This window comes from Zosterops lateralis, assembly GCF_965231275.1.
Source record: "Zosterops lateralis genome assembly, chromosome: 10".
NCBI lineage: Eukaryota > Metazoa > Chordata > Aves > Passeriformes > Zosteropidae > Zosterops > Zosterops lateralis.
The window spans coordinates 12,129,299-12,144,352 of record NC_139770.1 but is presented as its reverse complement, the minus strand read 5'-3'; the positions used below and the strand labels follow the sequence as shown (position 1 = coordinate 12,144,352).

Below are 15,054 nucleotides of genomic sequence, written 5' to 3'. Positions count from 1 at the left end.
ACTAAAGAAACAGGACTAAGAAATTCCTTTCAGTAAACTACATTTAGTAGTCTGCTAAAATTGAACTTTTCCTACTGTTTAAGCTAAATATTTCTGCACAAATTAATCTCATCTTTATGTACCAGTCATCTCTGTTGAAGTGTGACAAATTAGCCCATTATACATAGTTAGCTTCTTACTATGGTCCAAAGGACAGACCTAAAATTCTTTGGTCTGAGTTTAAAATCCTTGCTAGAGTGTGTAATCCACTTGCTTTTCTCCTAGGCCCCAGTGGAAGGAATTACCATTTTACATCAGTTCCCATTTTCCTCAGCCTTGCAAAGAATGTCTGTCATTGCTCAGGAAATTGGTGGGGATCCACAGGCCTTCATAAAAGGAGCTCCTGAGATTGTAGCCATGCTGTGTAGAGCAGAAACAGGTAAGAAACATTTATAAATGCATCCTAGAAACAGATATGTATAAGTGACTTGGGATGGTGCAATGAAATGGAAGGCCCAAATGAGATTTCTGTCTAAGACTTTATACTAAAGCCAGAAAAGTGTCTCTCTTGTATTCCAAGTCTTAGGCTAAGCTCTCACACAGCTCTTCTCAAAAAGGAAGGATTTTGAGAGATAAGGATGAAAATAACTACCAATTCCTGTACAAGGTGTGCAGTCTCTGGCAGAATAGATATTTGGAAAAGTTCTCTACAGGTCTGTCCCCCCTCAAAAAAGTTGGGCTTTTTCCTCCAAACCTTGGGAGGGCAGCTAGGGAAGCACAGATCCTTCATGACACCCTGGAAGAAAGAAAGTCTTTGCAGTTTAGGACCTGAGTTCAAAATGATAAAGGAGATGCAAAGTTTTTCTTATTGAACAAAATTAAGTTCAGCTCCTTTCTTTGATGTGCTTGGCCTATTGGTAGACTCTAGGTCTAGAGGCCCTCTGGGACATAAACCTTCCCTGCTCCAAAGGCTTCCTTTTATTAGAAAGCAGTTAAATGCTGTGATAAACTGTCTTTTCCTCTTTTGCACAGTCCCATCGGACTTTGAAAGCAAGCTCCTGCTCTACACAGCTCAGGGCTTTCGGGTCATTGGACTGGCCTGTAAATCCCTGCAGGGAGGGAAGCCACCTGCTGCTCTAACAAGGTAAGCCACAAAAAACACTGATTCTGGCCACCTTCAACCATGGGCCAGGGGTGCCTCACAAAGCACCATCACCACATCACCCTGCCAAGAGCAGGGTCACAGTACAGAGTTTTGTTAGATTCAGGCCAGATGGAATCTGATTTAAATCTGGGTATATGCTGGAAATAGATAGAGGGCACTCCTAAAGCACATGCACAGAATCCTTGTACATTTCTTAACTTTCTCAACTCTGGATTAACATAGGAAGCATAATCCTATTACACTCTGAAGACTAGGACATGCTCCCTGCTCATTCCATCATTTACACTAGTCTCCTTCCAGATTTACCCATGCTTTCAGTTGAAGAGAAGTATTTTCAAAATGTTTTTATTATCCACACTCTTTGATTAAGCAAAGGCAGCAGATGATCCCCGTTACTGCTCTCCAGCCTGAAGTCATCAAACTATCTTTTGCTGTTGTGTTGATCCAATCATTTAACTTTCCAGCTTTAGCCCTGCTTAGTTTCTAAACAAGTCAGCAGACTCTTCTATTATTCTCATGGTATTAGTTCTTCACAAGCCTCACAAAGAACACTTACACACGAATCCATATAGTTTTTCCCAAATGCCTTTTGCTTTTGCTTGTGATACTCCAGAAACACCACTTCTGAAATATCTGCAGTTACTGAGTGTCTGCTGTCCTCTCTCTGCAGTAGCTGCAGGTCCTAATCCAGGTGAGGCTCACTCACTTTTTCACAGGGTTTTTTGCTTTGCTGAAGGGGCCGATGACACTGAGGCAGAGTGCAAGTGGACACATAACTCTTGTGACAGGTGTCATTACAGACCTATCTGAGCCAATGAGCAAATGTGTGTGAAATGGCCCAGATTTTGCAGTTGTTTATGCAGTTACAGCATGTGTGATGTTTATGCTGCCAGGAGAAAGGAGAAAGCTGCTGGTCAAACATGAGATCTGCTGTGAAAGCAGTGACCATTCAGGCACCACCTGACTCAGCTACTCTGAGTGCCATGAAAGTGTTTGGCATCTCCTTGGTGTCTAAAATAAGTGCTTGAAAGCTTCCAAATTCTTCAGAGTCAACCTGTGTCCCTGAGAGACCTCTAGTTCATGATTTAGGGATGGGTGTCTACTAAATTCTGTTCTCAACTGCATGTGTTCAACTGTAAAAAACTAATTGCACAGGTGAAAAGAAAAATGTAGGGGAAAACAGAATTGGAGTTGCCACAGGCTGTTTGCTTAGGAGCAGACACATTAACTAAGATGTGTTTCTTTGTTGTACAGTCCTCAAATGAGAAGGTCTAGTGTGCAGGAACTTTCCAAAGCAGACCACCACAGTTTGGGAATCCTGCAGGAAATTTGGGATTCTGGTACTGAATTAGCACTGCTGGTATTGAAAGAGCACCACAAAAGATAATTCTTTTGAGTTAGGTGGGATGGTTGATAGTTTTAGCTGGCTATCACCAAATCCAATGTGATAAAGGTAAAATAAATGCTTAAATCTGTCTGTTTCTTTTTGACTGTTAGAGAGGAGGTAGAATCTGATCTGACATTCCTGGGTCTGCTGATAATGGAGAATCGATTAAAGAGGCAGACAAAGCCTGTTCTGGAAGAGCTCAGTGCTGCCCGCATCAGGACTGTTATGGTCACAGGTATCTAAAAAAGGTGGATTATTTTTGTGGTCACTGGCCCAGACAAGGAGTCCATTGATGTTTAAGTGAAAAGTCTGCTGTTTTCAACACCACTGATAGGAAGGCATGGATATTTAACCCAAGAAGCATCTGTGTTTTAATAATGACATAGGGTGAACCATGTTCTCTTGGGCAACTTCACCAGTCTGTGTCTGAGTCTGGTAAAGGCATGTCATGCAAGATCCCGTTTTTTATAGGGTCTCCTTAAATGAGCAGAAATGGAGCATGTATGCTTGGGACAAATCTCCAAACCTTTTGACATCTGTAACTCATGCCTACCAGTGCCTATTTATCCCTTTTTCTTTTCTTGAGGGGCTGTTCTATTCAAATCCAAACCAGGGTTTGGAAAAAGATAACCTCAAGTTTCTCCATTATCCAAAGACTTGAGCCTCATCCCTTTCAGCCCACATACACCAAAGCCAATCAATGAGAATCGGGGATACCAGCAGCAACTTAGCACTGAACCCCTTTTTGTTTTTGTCTAAAACAAATAATACAGGAGCACATTCCCCATATGATTTTTTCAAGCTGAGCATGAAAATACTTCATGTCCACATCAAAATGTTTCTTTTCCAAATGAAAATATGTTTAATGGTTGAGACAAACCTTATCTGCAGTGTTTTAATTTTTATCAAAAGTTTAAAAGTTATGCACAGACACTGAAATCTTACTGATTCTTTTGGATATATTTAAAACTCAGAATTCAGGTAAATGAATAAACAGTCTCTCACTGCAGAAATTTTTAGATAACACTTCCTTTGATTTTTGTAGGGGACAACATTCAGACAGCTATAACAGTTGCCAAAAATGCTGGCATGATTGCTCCAACACAGAGAGTGATTCTTGTGGAAGCAAACAAAGTGCCTGGATCTTTTTCAGCATCTATAACTTGGAAGTCCCTAGAAGAAAACAAAATTGAAGATTACAGAAGCGTGGTGAGCATATCAGAAGCATGTTTTGTACAGCAGGAAAACAAACTAAGATGGAATGCTTTAAATAAGGAGTAGGATTATGCTGGTATAACAGAGAACTGCCATTCACCATCAGAATATGTGCTAGAAGAGCGTTAATGAAGAGAGGATCTTTATAAAAATGTGCTCACGTAGAGCTTACTTCCTAGCATATTATCCTGTGAACATATTTTTGCTCACTGCCTAGCTGGGTTTGAGACCAGCTTTGCAGAAATCCCAGAAAGATTTGCCTCTAACCCTCATGCTTACCTGATGCCAGTTTAAATGCTTCCTGTCTCTGCAAGATAAATTTGATGGTATAGATGTGGACTTAAAATCTGTGGAGCTGCATTAGATGAACCAGCCCTGTTCAAGCAGGTAGAGTGTTAGCACTTTCCCATACCTGCAGAATTAAAACATGATCCATTGTTGAGAAATTGCATATACACAGTGAATCATAGGCAAACCAGACTAAGAAATTTATTTCATGAAGCATCTCCACAGAGAAGCTGGAGTGAAGACCAGATCCTTTCTCCCTGAAGAGTTAGTCTGAAGATGCTGACCCTTCTCTAGGAAGTACAGAGTCAGACAGATGGTAGGGAATATCTGCAGGGGCTGCTGAGTAGCTTCTCAGCCTAAGCAGCTTCTGCCCTGTGTTTCACTGCACCAAGACTTGCTTAGCTGTAGTGCCCATCTGCTGTCTCTACTCCCTCTCATTTCCAGTGCAGCTCACAAGATTGGCACTGTTGCATGAATTCTACCAAGTGCAACAATCCATTTGATAGAACTCATGCAATGAATACCCAGTTAACACAGAAATTATTGGTGTTACATGCCTCAATCCCTTTACAAATCCTAACAAAGGCAATGGGCCTTGAATCCAAGTCTCCCAGAGCCTTCAAAAGCACCCTCCCCATGGTATGTCCTTTACTTTATCTGTAGTAGTGTCTGTGTAAATGCAGAGTAGCTTTTGAGGGCCTGGGCACAGCACTCATTCTGTCTTATTTTATAGGTGGGTGACAGTCAGACTGAGCCAGGAATCAGGCTGGCATTGGGATCAGGCCAGTATCATTTTGCCATGAGTGGAAAATCTTACCAAATTGTAGCACAGCATTTCAGGCACTTACTTCCAAAGGTAAGATCTGGATTATTTAACTGGAGTGGTCTTGCCATTCAGGAGATATGAATTGTCCCAGTACAATTAGCTGAAGAGACCTGTATTAGGACATCTGGGAACAAATATAGCCCTGAAATACCTGTAGGCTGGATGAATTTCTGGTATTTATCTGCTGAAGGTTCTGAAAGTCCCTGTATTTTTCTCTGCACATGAGAGGAGCAGGCTTGCTTTAAGGTGTGAGGGCATGATTTAAAACATTTGTGCCCATATTTCTACCCCTTGCCCAGCACTGACTGTGACCTGTTTTGGAGAACAGGAGAAAATGTGATATTACACATGGTGCAATTCAGTATAGCTTGTCTGTTCCATGGACAGCATAGTCTCATGAATTCTCTCCTTATAACTCCCTGCCTGGCAATCTGCGTTCATCAGGTAACTCAAATTGCCTCTTGCCCTTATTGTCATTGTTACTTTTTCAAAATATTGATTAAGATTCCCTTTATCTTTGATCATCAGCCTTTCTTGCTTCACAGTGTATAACCAGTTGTTTATAAATGTGATATTTGGCAATTTTAATTCCAATTATTACTGAAATCACTTACTTCAGGTGTTTTAAAAATAATTTCCTATTTTTCTCCTTATAGCTCTTGCTGAATGGAACAGTTTTTGCTAGAATGTCTCCTAGTCAGAAATCCAGCCTTGTAGAAGAGTTTCAGAAGCTGGAGTAAGTTCCTAATGACTTTGAAAGTGTTTGTTGAATTTTCAGGCTTGAAAAGAGTCTTACAAGAGCTAGCTTTTGTCTAGCATAGAGTATCATGGAAAACTGCACAAAACTGAAACCTCCACACATCTGCAAGTTGGTCATTAAATTCCAAAAGACTGTTAAAAAAGAGACACTGAATTCCATGCTGGTTTTGCAGCCTGTCAAAGATCAAATGCTTCCATGCTCCTGGCTTTTGTTTGTTCATATCATCCTTCATTTTTACTTCTCTCTGGGCCTAAAGGATTGACACTTCTCTCCCCAAGATTTTTAAGAATCTCTCCCAGCACTGCAGCTTCTCTGTCTGAGCTTGCTGTCTTTATACCATGTTACTGCTGGCTCAATGTGATGGGTTAGAAAATGTGGCAGGGCAGTCTGGATTGTTCACAGTAACAGTGATAAATATGTAAATACATATATATATATATATATTCCCGAGTCCCAGGCATCTTGTTGCCTGTTATTCAGCTGTTTCCCTAGTCTTTTGAAGACCCTCACCCTTACTTCACCCCAGTCCTCATACTAGAGCAGGATGAGCTTTAGGCTATTTCAGATTATCAGCCTGGTGTGTGCACTTGTGAGCACCTCAGCTGCTGTCTGGCCAGACAGGCTTTAACTTTCCAGAAAGGCTTTTAACAAAAATCTTGAATGACTTGTGTGGAGCAGGCTCTGATTCCTCACTTGCTTTATCACTTTATTTTTTAGTTACTTTGTGGGCATGTGTGGAGATGGAGCCAATGACTGTGGGGTAAGTGAAAATTTTTTACAGTATATTTTAAAAATGAGAAATGCAATGCCAGTAGAAATGAGCACATGCTGGAAATCGGAGTGTGCCATTTATTCACAGAGCAGCTGTACCATCACCAGTAGTGATTTAGACCTGATCCTACAGTGTGATCCTTACCATGCAAGAGCTGTCCTAGGAAGAGATTTTTGCAGTTTGTGATCTCAAAGACTGGTTCATTTTCCTTGGAAAAACCACCAGAAGATTCTCTTGGGGAAAGCAAGCAGAGAGCCTAGACTTGCTATGTAAAGTGTGGGAGCAAACAAGTGCTAAAGAAGGAGGCAGAGCCAAACCTGTCTTCCGGTAGCTGGTAGTGGATGGCTGTGGGGTCTGGTAGTGGATGGCTGTGGGGTCTGTGGAAAATGAATTTTCCCATGCTTTCATCCCCATTCTTTCCCTGGACTTGGCATCTCACTGGAGGAACCGTCAGGGTGGAGCACACCCAGGCAGTGAAAAGGGACTGCTGTCACAGGACGCTTCCTATAATAAGGGGTCACTGCTTGGCTGACATATAAGTTGCTGTGTCTTCCTAATGAGCACTAAGGAGGAATGTGACTTTCAGGCTTTGAAAGTGGCACATGCAGGGATATCACTGTCGGAGCAGGAGGCGTCTGTGGCTTCACCTTTCACATCCCGAACGCCCAGCATAGCCTGTGTTCCAGAGCTAATCAGGTGAGCATGGAGTTTTGTTTCCTATTTCATACAGAAGAAAGTTCACACTCCTCTCAAACATTAGGTTTGGGTGTTCCCATCAGGTCACAATATGCATATCTAGAGAAAAAAATGTCTTTGACCTTGAAATTGCCATTTGTCTAGTCCCTATCTGAAATTCCTTTAAGATACATTAATTATCACAAGAGGAGGACATTTACAGTTGAGCTTTATGTCACTAAAAGTATTTCAAATGCAAAAGAAATAACAAAATGAACAATGGTCCATAAAGCTGAATCAAATGTCCACCAGCCAACCTGTTCACAAATTTTAGGTCCTACTGCTGATACCCTATGCTAGTAAAATATAGCATATGTTATACCAGGATCCTGATATTGCTTATTAGGGCATTCAAGTAGCCAGAGAGGGAGCATTATCCTGATTGGATGTTACATGTTGGAGGAGAGGACTTGTTAGTTCTGACCTCACTGAGTAGCTGCTTGGCTTTGTAAGTTTTTCCTCATACAGAGTTTTTACCTACACTATTAATGTCAGCAGGAGAAGTTGCTAGGGTAAATTGTAATCTACAGAACACAGGTGATTGGAACCAAGCCCATTTCATTGAACAAGATATCTGCAAGTGAAGATTTTACTTTCATTTACATCAGATTTTATTTATTTCACCTCCCAGCAAGACACTGGTAGAAGCCTCTCTGCTTGTGACACTTGCCTTGTTTTTCAACAGCCTTTTAAGAGAACTGGCACCTGGAGCAAACTCATCACCTAATTGCTGTACTTTATTTATGCCTTCACACAGGGAAGGCCGTGCTGCTCTTGTCACTTCCTTCTGCATGTTCAAGTACATGGCACTGTACAGCACAATTCAGTACCTTGGTGTTCTCCTGCTTTACTGGGTATGTATTGGGAATACATTGGCTGGAACTGGAGAAGCTACTACTTCCTTGTAGGAGAAATAGGGCATAAAAGCCACATGAAACTAGGAGATGGAGCTTTACCTTTACCTGAGCTGCAATCTTCTGTGGTGTGATCATGTGGTCCTCCTGTACCCTCAGCAGAAAACTGGCAAGATTCTTCCCATTAACTTCAGCCAGAGGGCTCAAGATCCAAGCTGGGCAAAAAGAAAGCTGAGATACTGAATGGTGTTTTGGATGAGGGCATATGTCTGTGAAAAGGAAGAATCTGGTGTAAGCATATGCTGTTACAATTTATTCAGCATTTAAAGCATGAATTAACTTGACAGTAAGAAAATCCCCTGGAGTGCCTTAAACCACTTTTGCATGGCTTTTTCCCAGATGGAGAGGAGGGTTTTGTGTTCAGAAGTAACCCAGTAGTGAGAAAGCAGTCTCTTCAAATATTCTTCTCTTTTATTGCCTGGAGTGAACTGAAAGTGTAGTTAGTCTGAACAATGTGCAAAATGAGAATATTCACCGCAGGCTCAATGGTGAGGAACCTATTGGCAGGGTGGTGAAATGTGTGGTCTCCTTATCTGCAGAGCAGCATTTCAGAACAAACAGCAGAGCAGTAGCTCTGTGGATATAATATGGCTTTCTGGAGAGGATATAAACATGCCCATGGCAAATGTCTGATTGGTGATTCTTTTTTCTTTGTTTTCCTCTTTTCAGCAACTAAACTCCTTTGGGAATTACCAATTTTTGTTTCAAGATCTGGCTATTACCACTGTAATTGGTGTGACAAGTAAGCCCCTTAGTCATCCTATGTATTAATGAGAGAATGATCTCAAATATTTTTCTCCTCCTTGGAAATGCATAATTCTACATACATACAGAAAGAAAATGAAGACCAAGCTTCCCACAGGCTAAACATCCTCTATGTAGAATACAGGATGTTTAGGTTAGTAGAAGAGGGGTCTTGTCTGAGAAAAGCCCTGAAGATGGGAAGTACTTAGTGGTGCATTTGCTGAGAGTGTAGGTTGTTGCCAACAGGGGTGCTATCCTTAGGACCAAGGAATGAGCCACACCTAGTGCAATGGAAAATCTATTCAGGCATTTCCCTGTTGATTTAGGAAGGCAGATTAAGAAGATACCTGATTCCAAGCCCAAATGAAAAAGTAGGGATTAACTTTTTTGAGTCCAGCTCACATTTGGAGCTGTGTAGGACAGAGCTGCCAAAGAAAGAGAGAGGTGAAAATGGAGAAGAAAGAAATGACAAATGCCAGACACTACAGAGCAGGGAGTTGTACCCAAGAATAAGAGAGAAAACCAGTGCTGAGGCAGAAAGAGGTGGACAATGTTATCGAGACAGAATAAGGGCAGGGAGAGTTTTAGAAGCAGGAATGGCACGGACAGGGCTATGAAAAGCATATAGCAAAACCACATCCTGGTATGTTCCATCCTTGCTGGAACACAGACAACAGGAAAAGACTTTGATGAAATCAAGCCCGAAAAGTTCAGCCACAACACCACTGGGTGCCAAAAGCTACATTGCTGAGAGTAGTTTATCTGGAATTGCATCAAAGCTTTGTGCATAGCTTTTTTACTCAAAGTCTGAACAACTTTATTAAACCTAAGAACAGAAGTAAACCTGTTGTGTCAAGAAATGCTGTCCTTCTCCATTTCCAATAACCAACCGCTGGGTGTTTAGTGCAGGAGGATGAACAGAACATGGGCAGCAAAAAATCCCAAGCCACAGCTGACAAGTGACAGAAAGAGAACAGAAGAGCATAAGTATATGTTCATATTCTTGGGCCTGACAGTAGCCAAATATTATAAAAAGCTAACATTTTATTTTTCAAGAGTGCCTCATGATAGTCAGATGATATTAGTTAACCTCTTCTGTGTCAACGTGATTTTGTAAGAAAACAACTCTGTGTTTTGTACTTGATACAATCTTTGTATGTTTTATTAAGAATATTACAGGCTGTAAAAGTGTCATTGGTATAGTCTGTATTACAGAGCATCACTTGCTTGTATTTTGGACACACCAGTAAACACATCTGTGCATGTTTCAGTGAGTTTCACAGGTGCCTATCCAAAGCTGGTCTCCTACAGGCCTCCAAGCCAGCTCATCTCACCCCCATTGCTGCTCTCTGTTGTGCTTAACATCTTCTTCAGCCTCAGCATGCAGATCTTTGGGTTTGTGGTGGTCCAGGAGCAGCCATGGTATTCCAAGACCAATATACAAAGGTAGGGCCCCTTTCTGGGACTCTGGATACCACAGGGTTGACTCAGTGGGGCAGGTCTGCCTGAAACTATTGATCAGCTTAACTGCAGGCCTGATGGGCAGCTGCAGCAGACCCTGTGCTGCCCAAGGGTACAAACACTTAAACCTGTGTTGTTTGAGGTCCCTAAGCTCTCCAGCAACCTGCCACACACAGTTGATGTGGTGAGAATGCTTCTGCTGAGCCCAGAGAGGAGGATTTGATTGCAGGAGGGACCAAGTTTGAGCTCAAGCTCTAACAAGTTCAGCAAGCTCAACCAGTGGTGAGATTGAGGGCATTGCCAATAACATATATCATGGCTGTGAGGGAGGACTCCTGGAAGTTAACAGTAGAAGCTGGGGGAAATAACCAGGACGATGATCATTCCCTGAGCAGTGTTACACTCTTTTCCAGTGCCTGCCTGTCAATGAACAACCATGAGAAGAATTCATCCTCCAGCCTGGGGCTCCATGGAGTGGGAGATGGACCCCATGAACAAACAGACAATGGCTTCAAGAGCTACGAAAACACCACAGTGTGGCTGCTAAGTACCATCAATTGCCTCATTGTAGCACTAGTGTTTTCCAAGGGAAAGCCTTTCAGGCAACCCATCTACACCAACTGTAAGTATGGGGAGAGAAGAAATTACATATAAGTCAACTCAGGAGGTCAGTTTCATTGGAAAAATTTAAACTTGACCAAAATTATGTCAGCCAAAAAATCAAGAGAATGTCATGTGAAGGGAAGATGAGCACGTATGTTTGTGACAGTTCTAGAAGATGCAGAGAGTCATGGAAGAACTGTTCTTTTTCTCTTTGTGACAAATCCTGCAGTATACTCTCAGAAAAACTTTCTTCAGCTATTTTTTTTTAAACTAAAGAGTTAAAATAATGCTACAGGTTTCATAATTTCGATATTTCAGTATAGTAATAGTGAGGAGGGGACATTCCTTGTAGAGAGCAGAAAAGTGGGTAATCAGTCTCCCAGAACAAGGCAATACACAAATCAGTGGGTGGAGGATGAAGTTCAGTGCATGCCAGCTGGAGAGAAAATGAATTTACTCATCATTGGAACATTTGCCTACAGATGGAGGAGGTAATAGGTTCTCCATTGCTTAGACTCTTTAGATGCTGATCAAGAGCAAAGTCTTGACATCACGGAAGTTGAAGGCAGCATTCCTAACCATGTTAACAAGATCAAGACTACATCCTGGACATTTTTCTGAATCACAGGATATACTGTGATCAGAGAGAGACTCACTGGAAGGCTGTAAAGCTTCTCAGATGTAAAAGGTCAAATCAAATGGTCAAAATACCATTTGGTATTTTAAATCTGTGGCTACGAAACTTGTCTCCCACTCATGTATAGCTACTTGAGTGAGTAAGCCTGGGATTTTGCTTTGTTCATTTTCCTTTTGCTGAAAATTCCTTTCTATCCCATGGATTCTTTTGATGACTATATAACACAGGAAATTATTACAATCTTCTGCAGTAAAGGCAAGCAGCTGAGATTGCTCATAAACCTGTGGGTTTCTTTCTTTGCTCTTATTCCTTCAGATGTGTTCATATTGGTGCTCATAGTGCAGCTGGGCATTTGCCTCTTCTTGATGTTTGCTGACATTGATGATCTCTACTCCAAGATGGATGTGAGTATTCTTCCAAAGGGGATTTTCTTCCTACTGCCAGTATTATAAGCACACTGGGATTGTTTTAACAAAAGGCACAGATTTTGAAGGGAGACATGGCACCTCTAAAGACTAATGCTATTTAAAAAGGTGGATTTTAGATTATGAGATTGTAGAAACTTCTGGAAATACGATGACTCCAAACTAGTATCTGTGCATTCAGCAGGACAGCTACACATGTAATTTTGATTGTTTCAGCACATTGTCCAAGCAACAGATGATAACATCACTAAGCTTATGTGTGGTATGTTGGTGGCATGTGAAGCCAGGAGCAGAATAGGGTGGGGCTCTGCAAGTTTAAAATAAAGCACTGTGTTCTTCTGTTTCTCAAGCTGTGCTACTCTGAACAAGGGTCCTCTTGCAAAAACCTGCCAGTTAGCACTCAGAGCAGCTCTCAGTTCCAGTCCCCAACATTTTCAGGCTCCCAGTTTAAATTTTAGAGAGCCTGCAGTTTCCCAAAGCAGGATTTGGTTTTAAAACAGTTGTAGAGAAAGATTAATGGGGCTGCCATGGCAAGAGAGGATCTGTCTTGATCCTTGATTAATAAATACCAATAAGGCTTGACTTATGTAGTCTGGCAGAATGCAAGCTGAGAGTTGTCTTGTGCAAATCCATCCCATGGGAAATGTGAGGGAAGGACAAGATCTACGTCAGCTGAAGGATGGGGGTGTCAGTGAACCTGACAAATAGTATGTTGAGGCTGGAAGATGTTAACCTCCTCTACTGTGACAATCTCACAGTCTTGCTGTAGGAGTCACAGGAACAAAACAAGAAAAGCACCACACAGCTTTTTTTCCCTGTACATTTGCAATCAGAGCAGTGGCTTTGAGTCTGAACACAATGCAGCTTCCAGCCCTGTATGTTTGCATGTCAGTTAGCAAATCGGTCTAGAAATGGAAATAATGAAACATGGAAAGAGAAACAGAGTCAAAGGGTCCGGGTCTCGATTTTAAATGCCGACCTAAAGTTGCCTCTCTGTGTAACAACCATTTGCAGAGCCCGGCTCAGCGGGCAGACCCACTTAGAGAACCTGCCACGAGATGGCACTTTAAAGCAAATCATGGTCCTGTTGTGAACTACGGTGGCACAGGACGTTTTTCAGCGCTGCTGCTGCAAGGGGATAAAATGCTTTTGGGGGGAACTGCAAAATTCCCGACCCAAGCAGTCTGGACGGAATTCACTGGAATTGCTGAGAAGAAAAAAGGAGGGAGTAGCAATAAAAACCTCTGCAATAGCCTAGCCCTGGAGAAACCGCTGATCCAAATTGTGGATCTGAGCTGCATCTCCAAAAACGGTTGAGCTACAGCCAGAAAGCCAGTCCCATCTCTGGGAAGCTGGAACTGAGTTTGGGGCTGAAATATTCAATTTGAATTCTTTCTTAATTTTAGAACATAAAAGCGCAGTTAGATTTCCTCTTGCAGTTCTAAAGAATGGTTTTCTCTGTTTTTTCCACTGCACTATAGATTTAAAAGCATCTTTATCAGTAATTCCTCGAGACAAATAGCAGTATTAGCTCATCAGCAGGGTAAGCCAGTTTGGCGTTTTATTACATGAAGCTGCTGAAGATCTGGAGCACAAGTCTTGTAAGGAGTGGCTGAGGGAGCTGTACTTGTTTAGTCTGGGGAAAAGGAGGCACAAGGGAGACCTTAATTCTGTCCACAGTTACCTGACAGGAGGTTGTAGCAAGGTGGGGGTCACATTTTTCTCCCATGTAACAAGTGATAGAGAGGAAATGGCCTCAGGTTGTGCCTAGGAAAGTTTAGAAAAAAAATTAACTGAAAGGGTTACAGACTGGAACAGACTGCTCAGGGAAGTGTTTGAGCCATCATCCCTGGAAGTATTTAAAAGACGTGGTGGCCCTTAGGGACATGGTGGACTTGGCAGTGCCAGGTTTATGGTTGGACTCAATGACCTTTAGGGTTTTTCCCAACCTAAATGATTCTGTGTTCTATTGCTCTAGTACCCACCAGTGTTTACTGTGGACTCATTGCTGAACAGTTTCTCCTGCTTTTTTCCCAGCTCGTTTGCACCCCTACCTCGTGGCGAATCTCCATGGTGGGAATGCTTGCAGTCACACTTGCTGTGTCCTTCCTTGTCGAGGTGAGTGTGCATCATTGGATGTGCTGGTCAGCATTAATTGCAGAGGCAAAATGGACAAGTTGTGCTCTTTCTCTCTCCTCCTCAGCCCAGTTTGAGAATATCTAGTAAAACAGGAATAATTGCTGCTACTTCACCCTTGCTCCCTTTTCCTAAAGCCCTCCATCTGAATGGTAAGGGAATGCAAGGCCTGGCCACCTTTCCTTTCCTCTGGTGAGTGGGATCTATCAGGGCCTGCCCCAGGCTAGAAAAATATGGGCAGTCCTTGGTGTTTTCTCCTCAGATCCTGAAGAGTCTCAGGAGGAACTGGTCACAGTTCTCTGGTGGAGAACTCTGGTGGAGCTGGTATGAAATGTGGTCAATAAAAGGGACGATGTTTAAGGAACGATGAGCAGGGCAGGTGGGAGATCTGGGTCTCCATTTTTTGCCCCATGTGTGTACTCTGGAAGAAGAATAAACTGCTATCCACGTCCTCTTAAACCTTCTTTTTGCTTTTACCTTTACAGGAAGCTGTCATTGAGAACAGACCCCTGTGGCTGCTTCTGAAAAAAACATTCCGGTACCACTCGAAGAGCCACTACAAGAGGCTGCAGCACATGTTGGAGCAGGACTCAGCCTGGCCACCTCTGAATGAAACCTTCTTCTCAGATTCTGTGGCAGTAACAGTAGAAGGAAGTATGGGAGGCCATAGCAATCCAACATTTGACAGCAGTGAGGACTCACTCTGAAGGAAACTGCAGTGCACTCATTTCCAGGACAGTCGCATTTGACCATAAAAGGACTCAGTGACTTAAAAAGAGGAAGGACTGACTCCTCACTTCTCTCCCATTCTAAGAGTCACCTGCTCTTGTCTACATCTAAATTAACTGGAAGCACGAAATCTGCTGCAGTAAGATAAAGCCACAATGATGTTTCCTCCGTCCCCTTGCCCATACACAAATGGCTGCTAGCTGTAAATCGAACACCTTGCTGAATATTGGTAAAGTATTTGTGGTTGAAACACCCTATTGCTATGTCCCTCTGTTGAA

The 15,054-nt window shown here is 42.3% G+C and overlaps 1 protein-coding gene across 1 annotated transcript in view; it reads left to right on the top strand.

The window, feature by feature from the left end:
* The window catches only part of ATP13A4 (ATPase 13A4), a 35,989-nt gene extending 21,189 nt beyond the window's left edge, over positions 1 to 14,800 (top strand). Inside the window, exons 16-30 of the mRNA XM_083868673.1 lie at positions 265 to 418; positions 1,012 to 1,123; positions 2,642 to 2,766; positions 3,577 to 3,740; positions 4,768 to 4,890; positions 5,517 to 5,596; positions 6,338 to 6,380; positions 6,979 to 7,088; positions 7,885 to 7,981; positions 8,711 to 8,783; positions 10,057 to 10,231; positions 10,660 to 10,868; positions 11,802 to 11,890; positions 13,949 to 14,029; positions 14,533 to 14,800. Of these exons, the coding sequence (XP_083724799.1) occupies positions 265 to 418; positions 1,012 to 1,123; positions 2,642 to 2,766; positions 3,577 to 3,740; positions 4,768 to 4,890; positions 5,517 to 5,596; positions 6,338 to 6,380; positions 6,979 to 7,088; positions 7,885 to 7,981; positions 8,711 to 8,783; positions 10,057 to 10,231; positions 10,660 to 10,868; positions 11,802 to 11,890; positions 13,949 to 14,029; positions 14,533 to 14,754 (1,857 nt within the window). The 3' untranslated portion in view covers positions 14,755 to 14,800. The remainder of the gene's footprint in view (positions 1 to 264; positions 419 to 1,011; positions 1,124 to 2,641; positions 2,767 to 3,576; positions 3,741 to 4,767; positions 4,891 to 5,516; positions 5,597 to 6,337; positions 6,381 to 6,978; positions 7,089 to 7,884; positions 7,982 to 8,710; positions 8,784 to 10,056; positions 10,232 to 10,659; positions 10,869 to 11,801; positions 11,891 to 13,948; positions 14,030 to 14,532) is intronic.
* Positions 14,801 to 15,054: the final 254 nt, after the last annotated feature.